The following is a 26699-nucleotide window of genomic DNA, read 5'->3' on the forward strand; positions in this document are numbered from 1 at the left end:
AATAAAAATAAACCAACAAAGACTGAAGACAAAAGGAAATCATTGATGATCATAATTGTTTTTTGAAGTTGGGGGTTTTGATAGAAAGGGTTGGTCAGTCATCAGTTGTGTTGTGGCTGAAGTTATTATGACTTCCAGTGCCTTTACTGGGGGTCTTCTGAAAAAGAATTAACAAGGATAATCCATCATCTAGTCCACTGCATTGTATAGGCCTGATTACAAGTAAAGGTGCTATTTATCGCACCTGGTAAACAATGATACATTGGGAATATTTATTTATCGGGTGCATAAATAGCAGCTATTACAAGTTATTGGGGCATAATGTGCAGATTTTGGTGTTTAACACAAAAGTCTGCATTACACAGTAAATACCGTACTCATTTCCTCTATTCAATTTCAACAGTTTTGACCTACCAAATTGAAAAAATGTTGGGTAATTTAATGCATCCAATAAATATTGGATGCGATAAATAAAACCAAACTCATAATTCTGACCAGTGCGTAAACAGAGATTTAGGTACAGGAATAGGTTTAACCGCACAACTTGTAATCAGGGCAGACGTGTTTCACTTGGATATAGGGAATGCTTGCTTCATGTTAAGGTTGTGCTACTACCCAGGAATGCCTTGCCTCCCGCTCTTTTGTTCAATGATGTCTTTTGGATGCTGTTAGTGCATGTACAGTGCAACACTCACCAAAATGATCTATTGCCACAAGCCTGCTGAGCTAGTGGTTACCAAAGAAGACATGAATGTATAGTGCTCTATTGTTATTGATATTAGAGAATAAAGATGGCTTTCAGTTTCTGGGAAAGATATTTCCAGAGGTGTGCAGTAAGGTAGGAAAAATACCAGCCCCTTATTCACCTACAATAAATATCTTATGCTGTCAGATTAGACTATGAGTTTGGGTGTGTAAATTTAGATTTTTTTAAAAACAAAGTGAGTACTCACGTTATGGACACTTACGGGTTGATTACAATGTCGTCCAGAAAGGCTCAGAACGGCATTCGATTCGTTCAAATCCGATTTGAAACCCGCCTTTCTGACCTACTCGGACACTTTTTCCAAAAAGCGATTATGATGGCTGGAAAGCATTCGGACTGTCCGACTCGGTTCTGAAAGGCATTGGGAGTAACCGAGTCGGTCGTAGCCGAATCGTAGTGGTCTGCGTGTTTCCAGCGAGAAATTAGGATGTCAAATTCGGACAGCCTTTCCAAATCAGTTGTTCCGAGACGGATTGGCAGTCGGAATCTGACTTTGGGGGCCCGTAACAGGCCCTCCTTCAACTGGGGTGCTCCGAATCGGGCCCGTGTGGGTACCCATGGGTCCCCTCTTCCCATGCATGCGCAGTGTGGCAAGAACCATGGGGTGCCCACCACAGGGTGCAAGGTTTTCCACAACAACCCCTTCTGTCAATGGGAGACTGTGTTCTCTGACAGGAACGATGTTGGGAAGCATCATCATCGGTCATTCGGGCTCGCAGAATTCGATTCGTTCGGAAACCATTCTGAAACTGATTTGGTTGGAAGAGTTTTCTAACAAGATCGTAGTCGGCCCCTTAGATGGAGTCTGGACAAGGAGTTAAGATTAGTATGTTTCCCCAAAACAAGTCATGCGAGCTGAACGTGATAATGTGTATTTCTGTTGAATTCTTGTGATTACTCTTCCAGACACTTTTCAGGCACTGCAATATTTTAGTAATATAGGTATTATTGTGATAGTATATACCATTGCCGTAGTCCACTCTCAATAGTACAAAGCAAGTGATTATCTGAAGCCTTAACCATTGATGAAAGTTTGAAAATTATATTTTTACATGGACTTTATATGGAAAAACTCATTTTGGATATTTTGGTCAATGGAAAGTAAGAATGAGAAATTTACGGGGGCACCCAATGTGATAGCCCTACAATGCTTACTCGTAGCTCATCATCCACGTTCTGCCTACACAGGAATTAGTTGGCCCCGGTTCAGCCAACTCATACTCATTTTCTGTGCCTTGAACCAACTTAGGATGGCCCAGAGGAATTGAACCACTGGTGCCTTGGACCAGGTCCAAGGAAATACCATCTAGGCATTGTGACCTAATATGGTTCTTCGAGGGGGCTATGCTCCTCTTCAGAGTCCCTTCAAATGGAGATCTTTCTTCTTGCCAATCACCCATGCCATGGCATGGCCAAACCCACAAACGCATTTCCACAGTCATTTGTTTCTCTATAGGCAATGTGAGGACTAACTCTCTCTGGAAGCTTCAGAAACTGCATGCATTCTTGCATACATTCATAAAATCAAACTGAATCACAGCAATCCCTGTCACTCATCCTGGAATCATCTTCCTGCGCAAACTCTTACCTCATCCATCCTTCTTGAGTAGAGATAAATTGTTGAGGCTGCGTTCAGTGACTTATTCATCAGTGTGCTCTTCTGCTTTATTATATCCCTAGCAGCTTGATTGTTTGCTCCTCTATTTGGCAATACAGCATTGATGTTGGGAACATCTGTTTATTGGCTGTGGTCACAAGAGGAGTGGAGCCATGGGGAGAACAAGAAGAAGCCAAGTCCTGCTTCAAGTCTTCGGACATCTCACTGAAACAATCTTCAAAGATCCTCTAGGACCAGCAATCCACAGATTCTGGTGATGTTTAATAACAGATACATACAGGACCTTAGGCTGAATTCACAAACGATTCTACTGTTTCCCACCCAGTATTTGATGCACGATGCATGGTGCACAATACTCTTAGGTGTCTTCAGCGATGTTCCAAGCCTCACCAAGCAATTTGGTGCCAGAGGAGCACAGCAATGGCTACAAATCTGCAGAACACCACAGAGGCAGTTGGGATGATCCTGCTGCATCTGAGGCCTGCTTGGTATCCGTGCTGACAACAGCTTTTACCCTTCATCTACCATGTTGCTAGGTCTCCGTTGAATCCTGGTGATGGTTACTGGTGAATCCTGGGGATGGAGGAGGCTGCAAGCATGCGGGTAAGCAGCAAGCTGAGTTGCTTGCCAATGCGAGTGCACACCAAAGATGGGGGATAGATGGCTGGCAATCCCATGCCGTGGCACAAAGCAGAGTATCACACCTAACCTGGGAAATCAAAACATTAATGAGGCATGAACAAGGGAAAAGAGGCAAAGGCGTAAAGCAGCAAAGACCAGCTAGCACTCAACAGCAGGGATGGTTTCTCCATTAGGACTCTGGGGCTGCACTCCTCTGAAATTCCTACACAATCATATCTCTAAACAAATCAATGTATTTAATTCTGGGCTATATGTACCAGGCTGCCTGCCCCACCTTGCTCTGAAGCAGGACACAGAAGTCAGGTAGTAAATCCACTTTCTGCACTGTGGTGCACAACAAAGGGCTTACCTTCCTAAAGCCCTTCATTGCCATTGTAGTCTATGGTGGTACCCACTGTAACTAAAGACGCTGTCAACATCACGGTTTTGGGTCTCTTGGTCTTTCTTCACCCTTGTGTGAGGCCAGACATCGAGCATTCACAGGCATAGATCCCACAACCTTTCCCATTCATCACATGGTAGTACTGGATGCAAGCACATGTGATTTGGTGCCTTGTCCTCTGTAATAGTAATATTATAATACCAATCTTGTGTTATTTATATTGTGCTGAGACCCCTAGTCATGCTTGCATCCCCCACTGTGACTCCCCAGAATCTGGCTGTAAGTCGCTGGTCCCTATAGAAGTGAAGCTGATGTATTTGTTCCCATACGAAATTGATCCAAAAAACTAGCAGGGTTTTCGTTCCCTTGCTGTTAATCCAAATATCGTAGTCAACCGCAAAGGGAGAAATATGTGCTTATAGTAAATAAAATAGTTACATGCTGCATGGCATCTTCATGGCGTAAATATTAATGCCAAAAATATCGATTGAATTGCGAACAATGAATGTTAAAAATTTAAGATAGTTCATACCCGCAATTTAGTTTCACTTTTATTTCATGTTTTACCTAATCTTGCATTCCTCAACAATGTTAGCTAGTTCATCATGTGTGTTTCTGAGGGGCTTTTATTGAGAGCTCTGGCACTGATCTATTCCGCCGTATGCCAGAGTTTACTACCCCCCACCCAGCCCCGGCGATGCAGCGCACGCAATGTAAATTGTTTTATTTATTTATTTATTTACTTAACTCTGTTCTGCCGTATGCCGGAGTTTACTACCCCCCACCCTGCCCCTCCCCTGCCCCGCCCCACTGCCCCGTAGCACTTCCTCGGCGAGCCACCACTGGCACTGATGCTGAAGAGGGCAAAGCAAAGTGCCTGCTAGTGGGTGTGCCCCTATGCAGAGCACACAGAACAATGGTCACGTATTCTAGTTGCCATTGAAATTCTGTTCAAATGTGTGTTAATGAGGTATATAGATGTCAACATATTTACAAGGCAAAAGTAAAAGAAAAAAGTGCTCAAATGTGAATGAGTGCAATGTGTTTTTCGGGGTCATGAAGTGAGGGAGATGTGAGGAAGTGCATTCCGGAGAGAGTGAAAAGAGGGTGGTGAAGAGGAAAGAGATAAGGTTAATAATGTGCAGATGGATGAGATATGCAGAGAAAAAGGGCATACATATCTAACATAAAGCACAAATAACTGAAGGCCGATATTCCTTCCACAAGCCTCAATAATATTTAAATACCAGTTGGGTGGCACACTATGGGAATCGCAGACTTTTATTTTGCATGTTCACTTTTAGCAAGCCTCCACTTTTTTCATTCCACTTAAAGACCTTTCTGCACTTATTTCTATATGACTAATTGCAACCAGCAGCTGTGGGTGCATACTGAAGCCTGGTTAGAGCATTTTATTCCAAAGTTGATGCAGCATGCAGTGCAAGACACTGGGCAAGCACACACTTTAAAGGGCCTGACGTTGTTGCCCCATACCATTTGCACATTACAGTAACTGTTAAACATATTAATGGAGTAAGATATGAGGCAGTTTTTAATGGGTTTAATATTTCAAGACTCTGCGTTCGCACTGCTTTGTAAACCATGTTTTCTCGATAAAATCTTTTGCTCTAAAATTCAGAATTTGCCAATCTTTTTTCAATTTTTCTCAGGAACAGAACTCCCCCAGACCCAAGTTGGTCCATTAAACTAGCTTGCTTCCCTCGCTACATAAAAGTCATGACTAACTTTTACACCCCCACCACTTTCAAATGTCACCAGCCACCACTGCCCAGCAGCTAAGTTGTATGCATGAGGTGCTTCGAAGCTTTACATCATAAGAACACAATCACAGACACATCATAAAAGCAAGAACTATACGACATTGAAGAAAACAGAAACAGCACAAAACAGCACAAGTGAAGGTGACACGCGGCCGAGCTCACACTGAGCGGGAGCTTTTACGGAGACGAACGCTCCTCGAGCAAGCACATACAGGGTGCCTCTTGCCCCGATTGAACTATACGTCTCGGTGTATCCATCCAATTAGTGGCATATCCGATGTAGAAGAAGTGCACATTAGCGCCTGATGCGCTTGGAATAACTACCCTGTGACCCCCAACAGCCTGGAATAACTACCCTGTGACACGCAGTCCTCCATCCATTGGAAGTCTGGCTACCTCCATTGAATTAAATTCTTTAATCCGATCAGGTGTTTTGATTAATATCATCACCCAGTCAGGTTGCCCCTCTCTGGTCCTGATGAAGATCCGCACGGCCAAGGCTTAAAAATCCCCTAAGGCCATCAAGACGGGTCGAAACGTCGACGCCCACTCCTCACTACCTGGGACACACAACAGTCCTTCGTGCTAGACCACCCATTGGGTCGTTTTTGAAATATAAGAATACGTTTCTACAATTGATAAATGTGACCAGGTTTTTGGACGGTGAATTATAACCGATCCTTATTGTTGAAACCAATTTAATGTCTCTATTACTATGTCTCCATTCCTTGTTTCACTCATTCACCCTTTATTCACTCTTTCTTGATGCACGTTCCCTTTGGAGCAACCTCGTACTGCTTTATTAATTAACTTTTTCAAATGGCAAAATAATAAACGTATGTATAATAATTTACAAATGGTTTGGATGTTGTTCTTCGTTAGATTAAATTGCATATTGAATATTGTGAGCTCCTTCCTTTAGAAAGAATTTTGGTTTTGAGCTCAGGATTAGACAATTATTTAACTAAGCGAAGCAATTGGCTCAGATGTATTAATAATTGGTCAAGGACCGGTGCTGCATGTGCGGCAGCGCTATCTGTATTACAGAAGGGGCTGCACAAGCATCTTTGGCCCCTTCTTTAAAACCAAAATGTCCAGGGTGCACCCAAAACAGGCACAAATGCCTGATGCGCCGTTGGGGCACAACAGTAATATGACCCCAAGACTACAACTAGGTACTCTCAACACTGAAGCATGAGAACCACAAAGGCGGAGCAATTGAGAAAAAATCTAAATGCGCGGTAATGCCAGTAGGCGCCTTGATTCGTTGACAAGCATAATCCGCTCACCAATTTTTTCTTCAACCTCGGAAAGCAGTAAAGCAATCAAAAAGAAAATGCTATGACAAAATGTATTACCACTCGTTCTAGTGCAACCAGGTACTCTTCATAAAGCATGGAAGAGCTTCCAGACTTTTTTTCACATTGGAAAACACAGCTAAATCTCTCGAATTCCAGTCGAATAAACCTGACATACAAATTCAATTGTTGGAAACTTTAGGACATTATACTGCAACAATAGACGCTTACATGGCACAAGACGAGGGTTCATGCAGGTAGATGGCATTCAACCATTATTTTCACATGGTGGATGCCGTCCACCCTGCCAAGACGTTGGACATGAAATAATTTAAAGGCATCAAAATAGTGACATTTTAATATTCATGCTAACCCTCTATTTTCTATAAAGTTTGGCCAGGTCATTATTCAGCTTCTTTTTTTATTTCTGTGATTTGGACATGCTGAGCAGAGGCAACATTTTTAGTTTTAAATACAAAAATGGCAGAGAAATTGTATCCAATGTCAAGCTCTGTTATAATGAGCTGGGGCAATATAAGGCATATTTTCAAAAGAAAAAAAAATATACATGATCAGGAATTCAATATAACTAGATAATAGAGACATATAATCTCTGTTTACTTTTTAAACCTCCTCTGCTGATTGTGTGTCTGATGCTATGCAGTGCTAATACTTTGCTTTGTTTTTCCAATACTACATTTTTTTTCAACAGTGGTCGGCGGCTCTTGGTTTGACCATGTTAAAGGCTGGCATACTCACATGGGTGACTATAATATACTTTTCCTCCAATATGAAGATATGGTGAAGGTTAGTTATCTTAATCTCTTAAAAATGTATTCTTGAAAATACACAGTTTTGTCAAAAAGTGATTTGTGCTAAAGTTCATTGTCCAGAGTTATGCTATTTAGCGTGATTTGGTTAATAGTGTGGCCCTAAAGGATATTAATTTTGTTGTGAACACAGATTGTTTACTCTTCAAGTACTTCTGGATTACTCTTGAATCCCAAGAATTTGAGCGGTAACCCAGTCTCATTATCTGAATTCTAGGAGTAAGCCAGTAGTACCACAAATGCCAAATTCCGCCTATGCCTTACAGATGTTACAGTACACAACACGTTACACAATAAAACAAAGGAGAACGAATCTGCACAGCTGGAAGTTTTGTGAGAGTGGGAAGAGGATATGTGCACACTCTGGGCCTCATGTACAAGCCCATTGAGCCGACAGTGCGTCACTTTTAGACGCTCCTGCAGCGCAGTGTGTCTGCCCATATTTAGAAGGCCACTTAAAGTCACCCTGTGTAAATATGGCTCCATTTCACGCATTACTCTAATGAAAGGGGCGTTCTATGGGTTTTGCAATGGGTGTTCCCACGCAACATCCATGGTACCTGGCACATTCCCACATTTACAAAGTGTTGTAAACCTGGGATCAGAATCCTACCTGGGAGGCGTAGGAGTGGTGCAACAAGGAGAAATACTTTTATTGCTCCTTGGTTTTTGCTCTATGTGTGCTGATTTAAGGAGCAAAGTGCCTTTAATTATTGCTTATGTGCAGGAAGGTGTTCCTTCCTGCACATAAACAATTATCACTGCAATGCAGGCACCCCTGCCCCATGGTGCAAGGCTGTCTGTGTTGCTGCACGGCTGCTTTTTTTGCGGTAGGGAGAAGGACAGGAATACACCATACCTTGCACATATGGCACATTCCTGACCTTTTATTTTGACGCACAGCAGCATTAGAGGAAGGCTTGCTGCTCTGCCATGCCTCAAAATATAGTTAATGAGGCCCTCTATCTCAACACCACATTACCCTTGGGAAATGTTTCCACAGATGTAAGCCCTAAGCCTTCTCACAGCGTAGTAGCATTGTTCAAGCTAAGAGAGGTTTACAATGTATCAACAATTCGAAATGCAATACAGTTAAAATATCAGATAATTAAGATAAAACAAAGAGTAAAAATAAGTTTATTACTCATCACTATAAGCTTGGAAAAAAGAAAGTGGATTAAAATGATATAAAGACAGCATATCTGTTTTCAATAAAAGTAGATAATTTACATGCTTTACAGATGAGGAAAATTACACATATTAAAGTCAAAGATGTGGATATATTGAACAGATCCCTTTAATACTATACTCTCAGCAGCAATAAAGAAAATGCAAAAATATTGTCACATTAGCGCATTATGTCACACAAGCCAGCATCAAATTGAGATAGCAAATGGCAATCGGCAACACGCAACTGGCATTCTTGCCAGAGAACATCAATCAGTGGTATCCAGTCCAAGAACACTATGAAGCATGTGCAGGACACCAATCCAGAGTACATAGCCACAGGACAAGAAATCTCCGCAAAACAGAAACAGGCAACAGGCAAAAAAAAGATGTAAGAGAAGACAAGGAGAAAAAGTCACTGACGGACACAAAACAAGGGTCATTTGCCACGATTACGTAAAAGGCAGCTGTATTCAACAACCGTAACCGTGGACTGAATACGCTAATCTAGAGTCCTGTAAGAAGAAGGCCAAGGAGGGGCTATGGAACCATAGGTATAAACATGAAGGAAAGAAAGAGAAGTGCACAATTGTATTGAGGTTGTATAAAATAATGGTGAGCCCCGAGGAGAAAAGTTAAGAGGGTGAAAGACTACATCCCACAACAACATGCTAGGCATCACAATAGCAAAAAAGAGCAATGTAATAGCAGTGTATGAAAGGAAGATTACTCTTTGGAGAGTAGGAAAGCTACACATTAGAGTATGATGAAGCACTAGACATTGAACAATTGGCAATAGTGTTGTAGGGTGGCCTATAAGAGAGCACAATTCATGAATGAGTGCGGGCGTGCTCCACTGTAGAATATCCGTACAGCCATACTAGTAGTTTAGAATGACCAGAACTATCAATACCTTCCTGGAAATGTTGTGGAAGGCTAGGGAAGGATGGCAGGAAATCAGGAGAAGACCACCTATTGTGGGATAGGCAATGGAGAGAGACATGCAATTATAAGCAGATGGATGACTTCCTGATGGAGAGTTAAGTGTCAAGTTACTGGAAAAAGGGACAAGACTGCCTGGCATTAAAGAGCAAGAATAGATATGGCCCACAATTGAAGTGCAATATAAAGGTGTGTCAAATCCAGCATGGTTATAGCAAATGCTTTTACAAGATTGAAATGGCCCATCAGATGAATGGGGAATGCCCTTACCATCATTAACATCCTAATTAGATTGATTTCAGAATGCTAGTGTATTGTACGGAAAGAAGCCTGCCAGTACGTTCAGACCCATCAAGCTATATATGGTAGAATTTCAATTGGTAATGACTGAATTTAGCACAAGAACACACACAGCGTATAGGAACCCACAGCGCCAGTGTCACAGGGAAGGCATGACATTGAAAAAGTTCTGCTTGGCACCATAAAAAAAGAAGAATGAGAAAGTGCAGTCCTGTAGAAATATTTACAAAACCCTGTTGAAAGACAAAAAAGGGTGACTTGGAAAATATCTAGTGGACCTAACTCCTAGAGACACCTGGGATTAATGACACAAGAAATTAATGGTACTCAGTAGCCAATTGTGGCAACTATTTATTTGCCAAGGTGTATTTAAATAAGGACCTCTGGTATGACTATTTTTCTTCCCTATACAGTAGTATTACAGTAGCGGATGCATATCCCACAAGTGTGACATTAATTTAAGTTTAGTACACTGGCTTATTTAGTCAGAATGAGCTTTTTATTGTGATGTACACCAAAAATGGAAGGCGCATGGATCTCATAAAATATCTGTTTTTTTTGTATAAAACTGGACCTATTCTACAGGTCGGGCACATTTTGCTTTTGGGCAATGCAATATTATAAGGAATGCCAATCCCTCAATGTTGGCTTAATGCACATACAATGGTAAGGTCCGAAAAAAGGCTGCAAAATTACCCTGCAAACTATTATCCTATCAGCCTAACAATGCACAGTCATTCTTTCAAGACTAGTAGCCTGTAGTCCATGTCCATGTATGTGATATTTGTGAATATGAGGTCAGTTTTTGATAATAATCCAAAGTATTTGTTATGGAGCGGCTTAGCTGAAATGGGTATTTCAATGGATCCACTGTGTATATCAATAAGCCTACTTGAAGAAAGCATTGCCCCTGTAAGAATGGGGCTCAATGCGAAGAAAACAAAATCTGTCCCAGCTAATAAAAGAATCCAACAGGTTTGTTCACTAACGTCGCTATGGTTTTCCCTGTACATCAGCCAGGTGGTAGAATTTCTCAGCCATCACATGAATGATGCACCTTGGATAGAGTTACCAAAATTGCGACTTTGTTATTTGCAGATGAAACCTTGTTGTTGTCTAAGACACGTACCAGAATTGAAATGAGTTACATAAATTTGAAGAGTAGTGCAGAAAGAGCTTCCAGTGAATACCTCAAAGACACAATTAATGGTCTTTAAGCCACGTAACAATTTAAAACTAAGTTAGTGCTGGGTGGATCTCCCCTGAAGATGGTGCCCGGCTTAGAACATCTGATATTGGATGGAAAAAAACAAATTTTGAAGAGAAAGAGCTTATGGATTCAGCATGCTGGTGCCACTGTGGGAGCCAAACCTCGATAATTTACTGAACCCCAATAGGTTTACACACCGAGTTTTACTTAGGATAGATTATCTCCATGATTCTTCTTGATCTAAGGGCAGGAAACACCACCCTCTCAAACATTAAACTCCCCAATTCAAAGATTCAAAGTGTTAAACTCATCACTGTACTGACAGCATTCTAAGGGAGAAGGAGAAAGTCTCAAAATAATCGTACAGAGTCTCAGGAGAAAAATGAGAAGTGACCCTCGAACTTTTAAAACTAGAGGTTTTTATGCACTTTATATGTATAAATAATTAGCAAAACTGCATATTCAGCAGGACATGATCATGGTTAGATTACACTGGCAAATGAAAAGCAACCCCATAATTAAAACACTTAGCACTATCCCATTTCTCAAAGTAAAAGAAAATCTTCAGCTTGCTTCCTCAGCAACTGCATTCTGGACATGTACAATTTAATATGAAATCTTTTGCAAATAAAAGCTCATAGAATTACGGTCTGTTGCAGACCCTCATTAGAACTTCTAGCAGAAATCCTTCAAAATGAAACATCGGCTACACAATGGCACAATTCACGCTTTCTAAGACAATCAGCATATACGCCACATCAGCCCTTGATCCACAAAAACTGCAAGGATAGAAGACTTGCAGTGGGTCTCTGTTTGGGAAGGGTAATGAGCACAAGTGAGATGAGCAGAACAACAAAAATGTCATGCATGAAAATGTGGTATACGTATATTGCATTATTAATCACACTTCTAACCCACCTTATTAAATAATTTCAAGTGCACCTTTATTAATTCATCAGTTATGTCTATATGTGTCATTAAAATAACCAATCCAAACAAATACGTTTTTACCCAAATTTGCACATAAGAAAAAACATTACTACCACGAGCCACTTGCTACTATGATGTGCAGGTGAGTGGTGTTGCCTACATTAGTAATATATGGGTTGCGGCTACACACACACATATCCCTCTTTACCACCAGTGGGGTCTCATTTTTCAAACAACTAAAGGGGCTACCACCAGGTACTCCCAAATCCACTTCATCAAATCTGTAAGGCCTCCTCAAGCTAGAGCTCCTTTCATATTTGATTAGGTGTCGACTGAATAACAGGTGCTTGGGGAACTAGGTGTTGGTGAAGAACTAGGTTTAAGGGCGCAACGGAAAGTCAATTTAGTCTCCGATATGCGGATGGAGGGTGGAAGGGCATTCCAGAGTTTGGCGGTCCTAACCACGAAGGCTCTGCCACCTGTCCTCGCCTTAGGAAATCGAGGAATGACGAGGAGACACAGTTGGTTGGATCTCAGGGCCCGGTCGTGATGGTAATGCTGGAGTCTATATCTCAGGTATGCCAGGCCCAGTCCCCTGGTGGCTCTGAATGCCAAAGTAAGTGCCTTGAATTCTATGCACCGGATCAATGGTAGCCAAGGAAGGTTTCTCAGGTGGGGAGTGGCAGAAAGGTATCTTGCAAATCAATCTGGCATCGCCGTTCTGGATTATTTGCAGTCTACGAGTCAGATAAGCGGAGAGACCCAGATAGAGACTGTTAGAATAGTCCAAGTTTAATGTAATTAGTGCATGGACTACTGTTCTTTAACACTCCAAAGGCAAGAAGTGGAGGAATTTCCGCATAGTATGTAACTTTCCAAAGCATGAGGAAGAGACTTGCCTAATGTGGGATTTACAGGAGAGTTCATTGTCAAATCTGAACCCCAGGTTACTCACCGTGTCCACAGGCTCAGGGGGAGGATTCAGCTCCTGTGGCCACTTGAGCGCATAGGGGTGAGGGGACTTCTGGTTGAAGAAAATTACCTCAGTTTTATCTGAGTTCAGCTTGAGACAGTTCAGTGTCACCCAGGCTGAGATGTTACTCAGACACCTTCTGAAGTTGGCAAAGGCTGCTTCTGATTGATCTTTAAAGGAGAACATCAGTTGGGTGTTATCCACGTAGGAAATACCCTCACCCCACAGGATTCCACAAGCGCCGCCAGTGGTGAGAGGTAGGCGTTAAGGAGTAGAGGACTCAATGAGAAACCCTGGGGAACCCCACATGGCAGGGGTTTCTTGGAAGGGAAGAAAGGGTGGAGAAAGACTTGTTGTAACCGGTTTTCCAGAAAGGACTGGATCCAGGACAAGGCCGTGCCCTGAATGCCTAGGCAACTTAATCTTTCCAGGAGAATGGAGTGGGTAACCGTGTCGAAGGCCGAGGACTGGTCGAGTAGCACAAGCATAGTTGTTTTGTTCTGATCAACAGTCTCGCGGACACTCTCGGATACTTCAAGGAGGGCGGTCTCCATGCAATAGCCAGCTCTGAAGCTGGATTGGGAGTCATGGAATTGATTCCTCGATTCTAAATGATCGGAAAGTTGCTCTTGGACTATTTGTTCAAGAATTTTCACCGGTGCCGGAAGCAGTGAGAGGGGTTTGAAGTTTTGTATTCTGCGGGGTCGGCATCCGCTTATTTGAGGATCGGCATGAGGTAAGCCTGTTTCCACACTGCTGGGAAAATTCCTGAGCTCAAGGAGGTATTCCAGATCTAATTTAGTGGGGCGTTAATACATGGTGCCAAGAGTTAAGAAAACTGGGCCGGGCAGGGATCTCCCAGCGAGACAGATTTGCAAGTTAATAGTTTTCGCAAGGAAGCACAAGAGAGGGCGGAATTTGGTTAGCACATCTTTATTGTCGAGCGAGACAGTCGGCTTTGAGGTAGTCTGGGTGGAAGAGAAGGTGGTATAGACAGCTTGAATTTTATCTTGAAAAAAGTCAGACAGTCCTGTACAAAGGGAGGCGGTGGTGAGTACTGTGCTGGCAATGGCAACAGGTTTAGTAAAATCTTGGACAATTTTAAATAGTGTTTCCACTGAATTTCCAGCTAATCTGAACTTATTGGAGAAGTAGTCCCTCACAGTGTTGCACCTAAATTTTTGAACATTTTTTAAGGCTTTTCTTTAAGCCAGCTGGGCAGCGGGGTCATAGGATTGTCTCCAGAAGCGCTTCAATTTATTACAGCAACTTTTCCCAACACGGAGTTCAGGGGAGAACTATGGGGCTGATGATCTCTTCCTAGTGGAAGTGACTAATCTGAGGAGGGAAACAATGTCTAAGGCCTTAGACATCCAGCTGTTAAAGTTTTCTGAGTCTTCGTCAGGGTTACCAGACAATTGGAGTGGTGCTGTTGAGAGTGCAGGTGTCATACTATTTCTGGTGACATTGCGCCACATTCTCCTTTTCTCTAGGACTTGATGTGGTCTGGAAATGAGGTAGTTCAACTCCAGGCTGAAAGGTATTAAAAAGTGGTCTGACCAAGTGGGGGGTAAGAGGGACACTACTCTCAAGTTAGGATCATTAGAAAAATGAGGTCTGCAGCATGTGTAGAGCCATTGACCAGCTGTGTCAGGTTGAGTTCAGCCAATGTTGCAGCCATTTGACTAGCTTTTGTGCAATTGTTGTCCATATTGACGTAAATATCACCTAAAATCGTGAACCTGGTGTGCATGGTCAAGGGGTCAGCTGCTATAATGTATAGTTCTGTCAGGTGGCAAGCTGGGGAGTTTGGGGGTCTATAAACTAAGATGCTAGCCATCGAGAGGCCTGCTGCGATCTTAACGCAGAAGAACATAGCTTCTAGGGGCCCCGTGTTTTCAATCTTATTGTGTGAAATTTCCCAGCCCTCTCTCAGAATCACAGACACCCCCCAGTTTTGTTACCAGCCTTATTAACCCCAATCATCTGATATACAGTCGGAATGGCTAGAGTGAGGTCAGGGTTGGAGCTTTCTCTGAGCCAGGTTGGGTGAGGAACATTAAATCCCACGAGTGTGCCTTCAAGGAGAGCCAGATATCATCAGACTGTCTAGGGAGGGCTCTGCAGTTAATCAGGCAGGCCCTTATGGGGAGGGGGTGGGTCCAGTTTTGATTGACGAGGGCGCGGTTCGTGGACGGTGCATCCTTGAAACGCAGGGAACCTGGCATAAGAGAGTATGTGATGGTCGAAAGCTAGGTAAGTCTTCTGAGTCTATAATTCAATGACAGCTGTGTAATTACACAAGTTACAAATACAAATGTTTTGTAAGCATACACCTTAGGATGTATTTCATTACTATTAAGGGGCTGATTACGATGTCGTCAGGAAAGGTTCAAACGGGATCCGGATTCTACGAATCAATTTCGGGACCTCTGTTCGCGACCGGATCGGTCACCTTTCAGATGACTGAGTACGATGTAGGGAAGCCATCCGGGCTGTCCGATTTGGTTCTGAATGGGATTCAGGCAGTCTGAGTCATTCGGAACCAATTCGTGCAGCCCAATGGAGATGTTTTCAGAACGAGCGAGTACGATGATCGATTCAGACAGCTGTTCCGAATCGGTCTGGCTGAGACAAAACAGCTATGGGAATTGGACTTTGGAGGCCCATAGCAGGCCCCCGTCACCTGTTGGCCTCCGGATGGGGCCTGTGGGGTACTCAAGGGACCCCCCCTCCCAACCATGCACAGTGTGGCAGGCACAATGGGGTGCCCGCCACAGGGTGCAAGGTTTTCCCCAACCTCCCATTTTTTCAATGGGAGCCTGTGTTCTCGTCCAGACACAGGCTCTCATTGAAGTCAATGGGAGTCTGACCTAACCGAGTGTGTAAGCATCTGGACACATCGTAATTCGTAATAAGGACTCTCCAAATATCAATCGTTTGGAAAGCATTCCTAACGTGATTCGGTGGGAATGCTTTCCTGACGACATCGTAATCGGCCACTAAATGTTTTCTTGGGTGTGCGTTTTTTATTGGAACATCTACAATTGTGTGCAAAGTTTGCATAATATATCATTTATAAAAAAACGCAATGATGTAAATGTCAAATTGCTTTGTCTCCATCGTTTGCTACTCACAAGAAATGTGACTCACAAGAACTGTGTCAAGAAACTGACTGCCCAATTTACTGCTTTACAAAAGCAGTAATTAAAGCACTTAGATAGAAAAGAGAAGCAACATAACTACAAATATCCCCAGAGATAATCACTTTTGCAAACAAATGTTTAACTTAGATGTATTTAAAGTTGATTTTCAAATCCTGGTTCTCGGAAAAAAAGATTAGTTTACTGGTAAAATTTTCATTACTTATTTTGAACTGGTGGTTGCCGGTCAGGCCAACTTTTCCTCCTGTTTGGGGACCCATACTTATTTTCCCTCATCAGACATTGACCCAGATCAATTGAAGGAAAACAGACAAAGACTAAAGATGAAGGAACAAAAAGAAGGGAAAAAAAAGTAACAATGGAAAAAGCAGGACCAAGCAACAGTGAGATAAAGGGGCAGAGAGTGTCTGGTAGTTGAAGAAGATGGCACAGGGAGAATTAAGACTATTCAGCCTTGGAATTCGACACCCCAACTTTCGAAAACTCAGGTTGCAGGCTTCTAAACAAAACTTTGGGAAATAGCACTTATTCTTTTCCAAATGAAGCACTGAGATGTTATTACTGGAAAATATAAGACCGGATAAACTAGAGTTCTCCTTCCTCGAGACCCTTAGAAGTATGGATTTGATTATTTTAAATGGGAGAGTGCCTCCAGGTGAAGCAGCTCTTTGCGTTTCATTACCCCTCTACCCAGAGTGTTATAGACTATGTGGATGTCTTTTACCAAATGTTCGGGGTTTGGGAACATTTCCTTCTTCTCCTGTCGGCAATGAGTGACCATAGCATTGTGAGCATGACAGCGGCTTTTAATTTACCAGCATTTGATCTGGGGGACTTTAGCCTGGGTAAGGCCTGCTTTTAATAAAGAGAATGATCTTTTTGTTTGGACATCAATAAATATGGCAGCGGTCCGTTAGACAATTAAAAGAGTTTATGCAGGGGAGTCAGGGTGTATTCCCGACAAAACCATTCAGTGTTTTGAGGTCCAAATGGGAGAGATTTGTAATTTAAGCTCGAGCACTGTTGGAACATTCTCTTGGAAAATTTTAAATAAAGAAATAAATTGATTAATTCAAAAACAGCATTTGCAGTTTCCCATGGGTCACAGCTGGAAACGAATAACCTTAAATGAGTAAGAAGTCACCGCAAACTTAGTGAAAGAAGAAGGGATTGTGATTCTAAGTGGATCAGCTTGAGAGAAGTTGCAAGGGCCATAGATTCCAGGAAGTACTGGCGCCTGATAGCGGACTACTGCAACTCAAGACAGAAGGCACTGCCTATCCCTATCGCAGAGAAGGACTAGGTGGATTATATCTCCCTAATATATATGAACAATAGATTAGTCGTTCCTGTGACGATTGAAGTTGATGAGTCCTCTTTGTCAGAATATAGTTCTCCTTCAGGGGAGGATTTAGTGGGGTTTATAAAAAATTCTAGAACATCTGGCGCACAGGGACCTGACAGAATTCCCATTGCGTTAGTTAAAAAGGAGGCTGTTGCCTGGGGAGCCCTTCTTGCCCGGCTGTTTAATCATTGCTTTAGAACTGGGAACATTCCCCTTTCTTGGAAGGGGTATGTGGTAGTCCAGCTGTACAAGAAGGGTCCCACAACCTCCCCATCCAGCTTCAGACAGATTACTCTGCTGGATGCCTCAGGCAAATTATTTGCTGAGAGCAGCCTCTGTCATTTGCAACATTGGGCCCTTGACCAGAATGTTATACCTCCAGAACAAGCCAGTTTCAGAAAGAAGCATAGTACTCTTGAAAACATTGTGGTCCTCCAGACTATCGTAGAGATATACGTCTTCTTACGGGCATGCCAATCTATACGCCATTTATTGATTTCTCCACAACGTTTGATCATTTGGACTGCCAAATGCTGTGGAGAAAGCTCCTTCAACTGGGTGTCCCAAATCATCTTTTGGGTCTCATTATAGAATTACACTCAGACACCTGGTGTCAAGACTTGATGGGAGGATTGCAGGGATTATTTTGTAGCATTAGAACACATAATGGGCTCAAGTAGGGCTGTCTGCTGGCCCCTCTTTTGTTTTCTTTATACATATCTGATCTTTCGGCATCCTACATTCGGTGAGGGGAGACGTCCCCAGAAATGGTACAGTGTCTGTTGGTTCCCTGTTATATGCTGATGATGTGGCTATCATCGATTTTTACACCTATTGGCTTGCAATGTCATTTGGAAGCCTTGACCAAATATGCAGAAGAAAGGGCTTTGAATGAAGAGGTGCTACCAGTGGAGGTTGGGGTCTGAAAAACTGAAACTGGTTGATTCCTATGTATATCTTGGAAAAGTCTTTTAAAAAACCAGGTGGGATATAAAGCATATTAAACTCTGTGTAAGTAGGGCATTTTCCCAGGCTAATACACAGCACAGATTTTGTGGAATCTGTGGGAGAAGCAACTTTGGTCATGTTTTGTTTGTGTTAAGGGTAACAATTCTTCCTTCTTTGTTCTATGCTTCTGAGGTGCTGTATATGAACCATTGGCTCTCCTTCGATAAGGCTGAAGGTCGAATCTTGCACCAAATCTGTAACTTAAACTCTCCGGCTGCCCCCCCATGCTTTACGTCTAGAATTTGGCTATATCTCCTCATATATCCCCTCCCTGGCAGCGGTTTTGAGGTGGGGCAATTCCCTCCTTTAGGAGTAAGAGGGTACACTTAGGGCTACCCTGAGAGTGGAAAGCTGAAAGAACAGTCGTCATTTTTTAGGTCTTTTGAGCGAGCAAATGACTCATTCGAGCCTAGCTGGAATGTTGACTTCCCCCATACGAAAGTCCACATTGAAGCTGTTCATAAAGAAGTCTGTGTCCTCCATTAGCTTGGCCAGAAATATTGTTTTAAGCCAGCCCAAGTCACGTAACAAGGTGGTTAGTGGGAGTGCTTTGTGGAACAAACCACAACCCTATCTAACTTTATTTGTTGCCCTTAAAAGAAATTACCGGTATTTGGGACAAAATACAGAAAAAAGAGAGAATCTATGAAATGTGTTGTTAACAAGTTCAAGATCCTAATCACATGTTATTTGTGTGTTGCAAAAGGCTAGGTGCATCGTCCTATGTCCATCATACCTCAAATTTAACATTCATTCCTCCCAGAAGGCCCGCTCATTTATTTAGTCCCCGCCAAAAGAAATGGTTTGTAATAGGATTCTTCATTTTTAAAAAAAATTTTGGGCTATGTATTGGGAATTTTTAATGTTATTTCTTAGGTTGTTATATTTTTTTCTTTGTCTCATCCTGGTTTATATGCGTTGTAATATTTTTACTTTTGCTTTTTAGGAATGTTCTGTCCCTCCCTGTTCTTTGTATATTGCACTTTACACTTTGCTGTCTTACATGACTGTTTTATTCGCCTCTGCATTGGCATAGTATGTATTTTAAGGAAGCAGCTTTGTAATAAGGAAAACTATTTATTGAAGGAAATGCACTTTTTTCTCACCTGTAGTGGATAATTATGTGGACCTCCGTAGGAGTTCCGTATCAAAATAAACTTGACATGACTTGTGTAAATCTGTTTGTAAAAGATAAGAATATATGTTTTTTCTGAAGAAGGAAGGCTATGGAACTCTCCCACCCACATGACATGGAGGTTTAGCTGAAGAGGGATTCTCATCGGTACTACTAAAGTAACTAAAGTTAAGCAGGAGTATACAACGAAGTCTAAGATTTGCATAAAATCTTTTTCCATGGGCTGTTTACGAGTCAGAAATTTATGCGAACCTTAGTAGGAAAGTATAGACTTAAAACCCTTAAAAGATTATTTGTGGAGCTGTCTGAGAGGAAATTGCAATTATTTTCTTTTATAAAGCACAACGTCACCTGAAGATGTATCTTGGCGCTGTATACGAACAAAAAAAAACACTCCACCAGCCAGGGTCAGACCATCCCAATACACAAACTTAGGTGCATATCAGCAAGGCGAGGCGATAAAATTATCGCCGCTTTAGCATCCGTTTTTGGACGAAGAGTGGCGATAATTTTATCGCCCTATCAGCATGAACACGCTAATGCGTGAATCCATGCCTTAGCGCCTGTTTACTGAACGCCCAGCTTTGCATCTCTAAGGAGATGCAAAGCGGGCGTTCCTTCCCGAAATAACTGGAGAAATTTCGCTAACCGACATTTCTACAATTATCAAGGGAATCACTAACAAACATAGGGGCATATCAACAAGCAGGCGATAAAAAATTATCGCCGCTTTTGCGGCCGTTTTCGGCCGAAAAGCGGCGATAATTTTATCGCCTAATCAGCAAGGTCACGCTAACGCGTGAAACCTTGCTTTAGCGTCAGGATTCCTAACGCCCAGCTTTGCATCTCTAATGAGATGCAAAGTGGGCGTTCCTGACCTGGCATGACAGGAGAAATGTTGCTAAGCGACATTTCTCCTATCATCAAGCCACACGCTATGAAGCATAGCGTCAGGAAAAGTAGCGATAACCCCTGTTATCGCGACTTTCCTTACGCCTGCTTCAGGACTGACTTAGCCATGATATCCTATGGAAGGTGGATATCATGGCTAAGTTTGTGAGTTCCTATCAACTAGCTAACGTGAGATTATCGCTGGGTTTCCAGCGATGATCTCACGTTAGCCAGTTAGCGCTAGGATTTTTATCGCTGATGAGATAAGCGTTGCTAATACCACGCTATCTCAACGATAAAAATCGGCGCTAGCCGGCGATAATTATGCGAGCGCTAAGTGCGCTCAACGATAATTATCGCCGGTTGTTGTTGATATGCCCCATAGCGATAAGAAAAGTAGCACTAACCATGGTTATCGCTACTTTCCTTACGCCTGCTTTAGTTCTGACTTAGCCATGTAATCCAATGGGAGGTGGATTACATGGCTAAGACCACCCTGCCCTATCAGCAAGGTATCGCTGGTCACAGTGCGATTATCGCTGGATTTCCAGCGATAATCACACTGTTTTCCAGCTAACGCCTGCATTTCTATCGCTTTGGAGATATGCGTTGCTGATAGCACGCTATCTCCATGATAGAAAGCAGCGATAGCCGGCGATAATTATCCAAGCGCTAAGTGCACTTAGCGATAATTATCGCCGGCCCTTGCTGATATGCCCAGAATTTTGTAAAGTACGTTGAAAAAATTCTGAGCAAATTGTCCCTCTGATGCAAAGAACGAGAGGGGCACTACATTCAAAAGCAGCAGCTGCAAAAAAAATGCAGACACCAAAAAATTCCATTTCAGAACTGATACATGTAGACACATGTACCATGTTTCAAAAGTATTATTACGTTTCTGCATATGACTGGTTTCAGTTTCGCTGCTTGTCATATGAGTCGAAGATGTCAAATTAATACAATGTCTTCTCTCTGTTTTGGTGAAAAAGCTTGATGTCAGATAACCTGACATCAACACGGAAGTATTTGATCTTTGAGGGCTTCTGGTGGGCAATACTCTATAAATACAGTTAATTCTCTTTCACCGGATTAAAACCCCTCAAACCACAGTAACGAGATTGTGTTAATTATAGGATCTGAGAGGGGCTGTACTGAAGATATGCAGTTTCGTTGGAAAGGACTTGGATGACCAAACAGTGGATGCCATTGTGGAACGAGCGACTTTTAAGAACATGAAAAATGATCCTCTGGCAAATTATGAGAATGTTGGTCCGCAGACTGCAAAAACGAAGACGAAAACAAATTATCTTCGCAAAGGTAATGCTAAAAAAGAGTAGGTTTTTGTAATTCTTTCAATACGGTTTAGTCATGCCCTTTCAGTTTGGCGTAGGGCAGCTCAGTAAGGTGTCTTGCTGTGCTACCCTACATGCCATAAATGAGCCCCAAGGTTTTTGCAATTGGTGGTAATTTTAGTTTGCTAGAAGAATTGCCTGAACATACCTGATAACAAGACGTGAAGAGAACTGAATCCCTATTCTAATCTTATTTTTTCCTTATGAGCTTCTATAGTGCTGTGATGCTCTCTAGCTGTGGTGGCTCTATTAAGGGGCTAATATAAACATACATGCAATATTATTTCCAACTGCCCGTCCTATTTTGGGGATATATGCAAAAAATATTAATTGTACCTACAGTTTTCCTGTTTCCAAAAGTTACACAACATATAAATATGAGTCCACTTATAAAACAGAATGCAATACAAACATGAGATAAATCATTTACTGTGGTAAATGCCACCAGCAAGTGATTTACATTTCTTACTTGGAGATTGTAAGAAATGAGATTATTGATTGAGGGGAGTGAAACCCTTCTCAAGCAACAATCACAATCCTTGTCAGGGTGAACACGAAAGTCGCTATATTCACCTGTGCTTAACCCTCTTGTAGTTCGGCACAAAAGCAGTCAGGCTTAATTTACAGGCATGGTGTAAAGTATTTGTGCAGCACATAAACAGTGATAAAGCACAACAAAAGAAAAATCTCAAACCAATTAAAAAAAATCTCAAACGAATTTAGAAACATTGGATAAATGTTCATAAATAAAATGACACCAAAACGAATTACATCCCATTAGTAGAAACAAAGCTAGGAATTTGAATGTGTTTTAGTGGAATGTAGCACCCAAAAGATCAAAGCTCTAACCATGGGTATCTGGTTTCAAGAGAATGGGGCAAAGTCAAAACTTAAGGCTGAATGCAATAGAACGTAGGTTAGATGCACAAGGTGGAATGGGTCTCGTCTTGGCTTACCTTCGGACTTGAAAGACATTCTGAAACAAAGTTCAGCTAAGGTAAAGCTCACTGGGGCAAGGCAGCTAGCGGTGTCTGAGAAGGTGTCATCATCAGAGAACCACTGAAAGGAGTCGGGTGAAGATTTCTACCTTTGGACTTTGTCAATTTTTTGGAAGTCAAAATCTTCAGTGGGACAAAGCTGCAGGCTGTAGCTGAGGAGGGATCCAAGAGGCTGGATACCTTTGCTGATAGGTCCTGCTGAACAGGATTTGCGGTTGTGGAGGAGAACGTAGGGGGAACTAACTAGGAGTCATGGCAACCAGTGATGAACCTTGGGAGGATCAGCAGGTAGGTAGGTCCTGATCTTCCATAGGTTCTTGGGCCAATTTTGGAGTAAAATGTTCTAAGTCACGACTTTTAGGGTTAGGCAGTAGAAGCACCTTCAACACCACTTCCAAGGGTCCAGGACTTGGTGAGCACCATTTGGAGAGTCAGGACTCAATATAACAGAGGCCAGGTGCAGTATTCAAGGTCTGTGGAGCTTCTTATGGAAACTAGCCCTTGGAGTCACTCTGGTAGTCCTTGGATCCCTCAGTAAGGTAGGCCTCAAGCAGCCGAGCAGTCCTCTGGGGATCCTGGCAGTTTTTCTTAAGGCTTCCACAGGTTCAAGAGGGTACTGGAGAGTTGCTCTGAGGGTCCAATAGTTATATATGTTCCTAGCCTTTAAAGTGGGAGAACTTTCTAGGCTACCTCCACATCTAGTTCTGGAAAGTTCCTTCTTTCCCTGCTAAGGCTCCAGGAAGTCTAGGATGACAAAAGGCTAGTGACTGATTCATTTGTGTGTGTACTGGAGGCAGCCCTTTGATGTGTAAGTATGGAAGGGAAAAGCTCCGCCCCCAGCTAACCTGGCAGTATGGCCTATCCTGCCAACATCTAATACCCATTGACACACTGTCTGGAATGAACACGCAAAGTCCAATACATAAGCCTTTCACAGTGATGTGGCCAAGGACACTGGCAGTAGTCACCAAATGGCAAGGAAAGTTAAAAAATGCTAACTTTCTAAAGTGGTATTTTTTGAATTATGGCTTAAAATTTGACCTTGACATTAAAGAGAATTTTGAATTACGACTTTGCCATTAAAGAGGATTTTAAATTACAATTTTCTTTTTGTCCAAACATGACATTCCTCCTGTTCCCAATCAAAGATTAGCCCTTATTAAATTTAATAAGGTAACCCAAATTTATCCTATGGGAAAGATAGGCCTTGCAGTAATGAAAAACAACTTTAGGACTTTTTCACTACCAGGCCATGTAAAACTTTAAAACAGATGTCCAAACATCTAAGCACAATACACCCTACCCTCTGGGCTTTTAGAGACTAGCGTAGGGAGGCTTATATGCATTAAAATGATGGTTTAGGCCTGGCAATAGCTTTATTTTGCTATGTTGAACTCCCATTTTAAAACTGCACTACAGGCCGCAATGGCAGGCCTGAGACATAATAAAGTCCTACTTTAGTGGATGGCACAACAAGTGGTACAGGGCCACTAGTAAAATGTAATTTACAGGCCCTCGGTATATATAGCATCACTTTACTTAGTACTTAAAAGTAAATTAAATGTGGCACTTGGGTGTAAGCCAGTTTTCCCATGTTCGAGGGGGTGAGCACAATCACTTTATCACTGGTTAGCAGTAAAGTTCATAGAGTACTAGAGCCAACAAAAATGATTTCAGAAAACAGGAGAAGGAAGGCAAGTTATTTTTGGGATGACCCCGGCGAGAAGTCTGAATCAAACATAAGTCTTCTTAGCTTTCAATCAATGGATTTGTAGAGCACTATTGGTCACCCGTGAGGGTATCCAAGTGTTGGCAAGATCCAGTTGATTATTCGAATAGCCAGGTCTTCAGGTACTAACAGAACCCTGAAAGAGATGGGGAGGTCCTTAGATGAAACAGTAGCTCATTCCATGTCTTCTCTGCTAGGTAGCTAAATGAGCGCCCTCTGCATCTGCTATGTTGGATGCGGGTGGTGAGGGTTAGAGAAAGGGATGCAGAGAGGAGGTGTCTGGTGGACTGATGGAAGTTCAGGCAGTGGTTCAAGTAGGCGTGTCCTCATTTATGTAGGGCCTTGTATGCATGGGTCAGGAGCTTGAACTTGCATCTTTTCTGCACAGGGAGCCAGTGGAGTTCTCCAAGGCAGGGGGTGATGTGAGTTCATCTAGGCGATCCAGGACGAGTCTGGCTGTGGCTTTCCTTATGGTCTGTAGTTGTCAGAGGAGGTGAGCTGCGATCCCTGCATAGAGAGTGTTGCAGTAGTGCAGTCGGCAGGAGATGAGGGCCTGGATGATGGTATGTCTTGAGCTTTAAGGTAGCCATTTGAATATCTTATGTAGTATACAGAGGATGAAGAAGCAGGAGGATTGGACAAAGTTGTCATGAGCCATCATGTTTAGTTTGTTGTCCAGAATGATGCCTAGGTTTCTAGCATGTGGGGGTAGGAGTAGGTCTGGGTTCTGAGGGTCACCAGGATACCTAATCATGGGAAGCTTTTGTTTCCAAAAATCAGTACCTCTGTCTTGTCAGAGTTGAGCTACAGGCAGTTGTCCTTCATCCAGTTGGTGAAATCTATCATGCAGATGTGAAAGTTGGTTTTGGTGTTGGTGGTGCCTTCAGAGAGGGATAGGATGAGCTGTGTGACGTTGGCATAAAATATGGTGCTGAGTTTGTGGGTTTTGGTGATTCTGGCCAGAGGTGTCATATAAGTGTTGAGGTGGGATCACTGACAGAATATCGACAACACTAATATCGACCAACAGAAATATTGGGTCATAAATATCGTTGTCAAAAATGTCGACCTCCTATCATCATAATGGTAAGTACAAAAAGTATTGTTCTTAAAAATATCGATGTAGAAAATATAGTTTTTTTTATATGTATAAAAAACAATGTAAAATAAATTAAATAATACATTTAACTTAAAAAAAATAGATGTATTTGTAAATTTTAACAATTATAAGTAATACATGTAAATTTAAGATAAATTAAACATACATTTATCAAATGTAATATATATATTTCCTTAAAAATAATTAATAAATAATATTTTAATTAATTATAAAACGTTAGAAATATATTAAAAAATAAAGATATATATATATATATATACATACATACACCTGTAACATAAAAATAAAAAAAATAAAAATATAATATAAAATAAAATATTAATATATGTAATATTTTTTAAACCTACATTTTACATTTAGGTGCCAATTCCAATCCTTTAAACAAATTTACCGTCCGACTCATATCCATATTTTTTTACGTACGAATCGTACAAGTCCTGTACAAACGGCGAAGTACGATTCGTACGTGAAAAATACATACGAATAGCGTCGGGAAAAGTGTACGAGAGGGAGCCGGACATTTTTACGTGCAAATCGTAAAACAGAAGTCCGAGCGCGCAAGTACGATCCGTACCGCCCGTCCGAATAAACGACCGCATGTAAAAGGCCCCGTACGGAGCGAACGCTGTAGCACACATGTACACGGGTAAACTTGTGCCCGGATACAAGTTGTACAGCCCCCCCACCCCCCGCATATGTCAGCACTGTACCCCCCTCCGCACCGTACCCCAGGCCCCTATCCCAGCCCCGTACCTGTACGCACCGTACCCCAGGACCGTACTGCCTGTACGCGCCGCACCCCAGTCCCATACCCCAGCCCCGTACCTGTACGCACCATACCCCAACACTGTACCCCAGCCCCGCACCTGTACGTGCCGTACCCCAACACCGTACCCCAGCCCCGTACCTGTACGCACCGTACCCCAACACCGTAACCCAGCCCCCCACCTGTATGCGCCGCACCCGCCGCACCCCAGGCCCGTACCCCAGCCCCATACCTGTATGCACCGTACACCAACACCGTACCCCACCCCCGCACCTGTACGCACCGTACCCCAGGACCATAGTGCCTGTACGCGCCGCACCCCAGGCCCGTACCCCAGCCCCCCACCTGTACG

General features: G+C 42.4%; 1 protein-coding gene across 1 annotated transcript in view; it reads left to right on the plus strand.

The window, feature by feature from the left end:
• The window catches only part of LOC146817857 (amine sulfotransferase-like), a 627446-nt gene that overhangs the window by 511711 nt on the left and 89036 nt on the right, over positions 1-26699 (plus strand). The window contains exons 5-6 of the mRNA XM_085611340.1: positions 7200-7294; positions 21516-21699. Of these exons, the coding sequence (XP_085467466.1) occupies positions 7200-7294; positions 21516-21699 (279 nt within the window). The remainder of the gene's footprint in view (positions 1-7199; positions 7295-21515; positions 21700-26699) is intronic.

This window comes from Triturus cristatus, chromosome 6 (genome assembly GCF_964204655.1).
Source record: "Triturus cristatus chromosome 6, aTriCri1.1, whole genome shotgun sequence".
NCBI classification, from domain to species: domain Eukaryota; kingdom Metazoa; phylum Chordata; class Amphibia; order Caudata; family Salamandridae; genus Triturus; species Triturus cristatus.